Below are 1,456 nucleotides of genomic sequence, written 5' to 3' on the forward strand. Positions count from 1 at the left end.
ATATATTTTAAGTCTTAAACATCCTTTACGCAATATTAAACTTTGCACTATTTTTAGGTGTGGATATTATTTTTCTTTTGTTAATTAATGTACTCAAACACTTGGACATGATTATCAATTCTTTATACTCTAAAATGTTGCCAAAATATAATTTGATTTTCCTAGATTTATCATAAACCATTCAGTAATAGATGTTTTTCCAAAATATATTGTTTGCTTACCAAAAAAATATTTTCTTAACACAAAATATAAACTAGCATTTTCTTTTTGAAAAAAAGAACATTTGTTTATTAGGATGATGAAGTTGGTTTCAAGGAAAGTATGGTATGAATAAAATAATCAACATTGGCGTCCAACGACTCCCACCTATATTATCAAATTATTCTTTTTCTTATAAAGTAACCCTTCCCTCTTTCTATAAATATTTACTCACCATACATTAATTTTGAAGAAATAAAAAACATGGCAAAGCTAAACACAATTATATTGTATTGCTCTATTGCTATTGTCATATTATCATCAATTCCGTTAGCTCATTGTAACATTGCACAAGGTCCTAAAGCAGTTGAAAATTGGTTCCAAAAAGTTTCCCATTCAAAACCAAAAATAACCAAACTTCATTTCTATTTTCACGATATAGTTGCTGGTAAAAATCCAACGTCAATACCAATTGCCCAGGCTAATTCTACGTCTCATTCGCCTACGGCGTTTGGGACGCTAGCAATATTAGACGATCGATTAACAACGGGACCAGAAAATAATTCAACGACTATTGGTCGAGCTCAAGGAATTGTAGGTGCAGCTTCTCTTGAAGAATTTAGTTTGTTGATGAGTTTGAATTTTGTGTTTACTCATGGGAAATATAATGGTAGTACACTTAGTCTACTTGGACGTAACACTGTTTTGAATGAATATCGTGAGATGCCTATTGTTGGTGGTTCTGGTGTTTTCAGGCTAGCTCGTGGTGTTGCAACCGCAAAAACACATACTTTAAGTAAGAATGGTGATGCTATTGTTGAATATAATGTCGTAGTTTTACATTATTGAGTTAAGATTATATTTTGCTAATTTTATTTTGATTCGTCTTTTTTTTTCTTCTCATATGTACCTTCTTTTTTTCGTTTTCACATTCTAATGTTCCTGTAATTTGATAGCAATGTTGAGTTTTCGTGATCATGCGACAAATTTCTACTTCTTTTTTTGTAAGCCATCGTCACTTTTTTATATATATATATAATTAAAATAACTCTAACTTTAAAATTCACCTATTAATGATCTACCATCACATAAATGTCTAAAGTAATTTTTTAAAATTTTTTATGTAAGTTAAATGATGTCACGTAAACTGAGATAAATGAAATATTATTTTGTGAGGTAATATTAGTAATTATCAAATATAACTTCTTAGAACCTGTATTTTACGCACCTAATCGTCAAATATTTTAAAAGTAAAAAA

At 29.2% G+C, this 1,456-nt stretch overlaps 1 protein-coding gene across 1 annotated transcript; it reads left to right on the plus strand.

The window, feature by feature from the left end:
* The first annotated feature begins 402 nt into the window (after nt 1–402).
* On the plus strand, nt 403–1,185 carry LOC101250259 (dirigent protein 22). Its single transcript, XM_004248615.5, has one exon. The coding sequence runs from the start codon at nt 463–465 to the stop codon at nt 1,045–1,047; it is 585 nt and encodes a 194-aa protein (XP_004248663.1). The 5' UTR covers nt 403–462; the 3' UTR covers nt 1,048–1,185.
* The last annotated feature ends 271 nt before the right edge of the window (nt 1,186–1,456 follow it).

The sequence above is a fragment of the Solanum lycopersicum genome, chromosome 10 (assembly GCF_036512215.1).
Source record: "Solanum lycopersicum chromosome 10, SLM_r2.1".
NCBI classification, from domain to species: Eukaryota; Viridiplantae; Streptophyta; class Magnoliopsida; order Solanales; family Solanaceae; genus Solanum; species Solanum lycopersicum.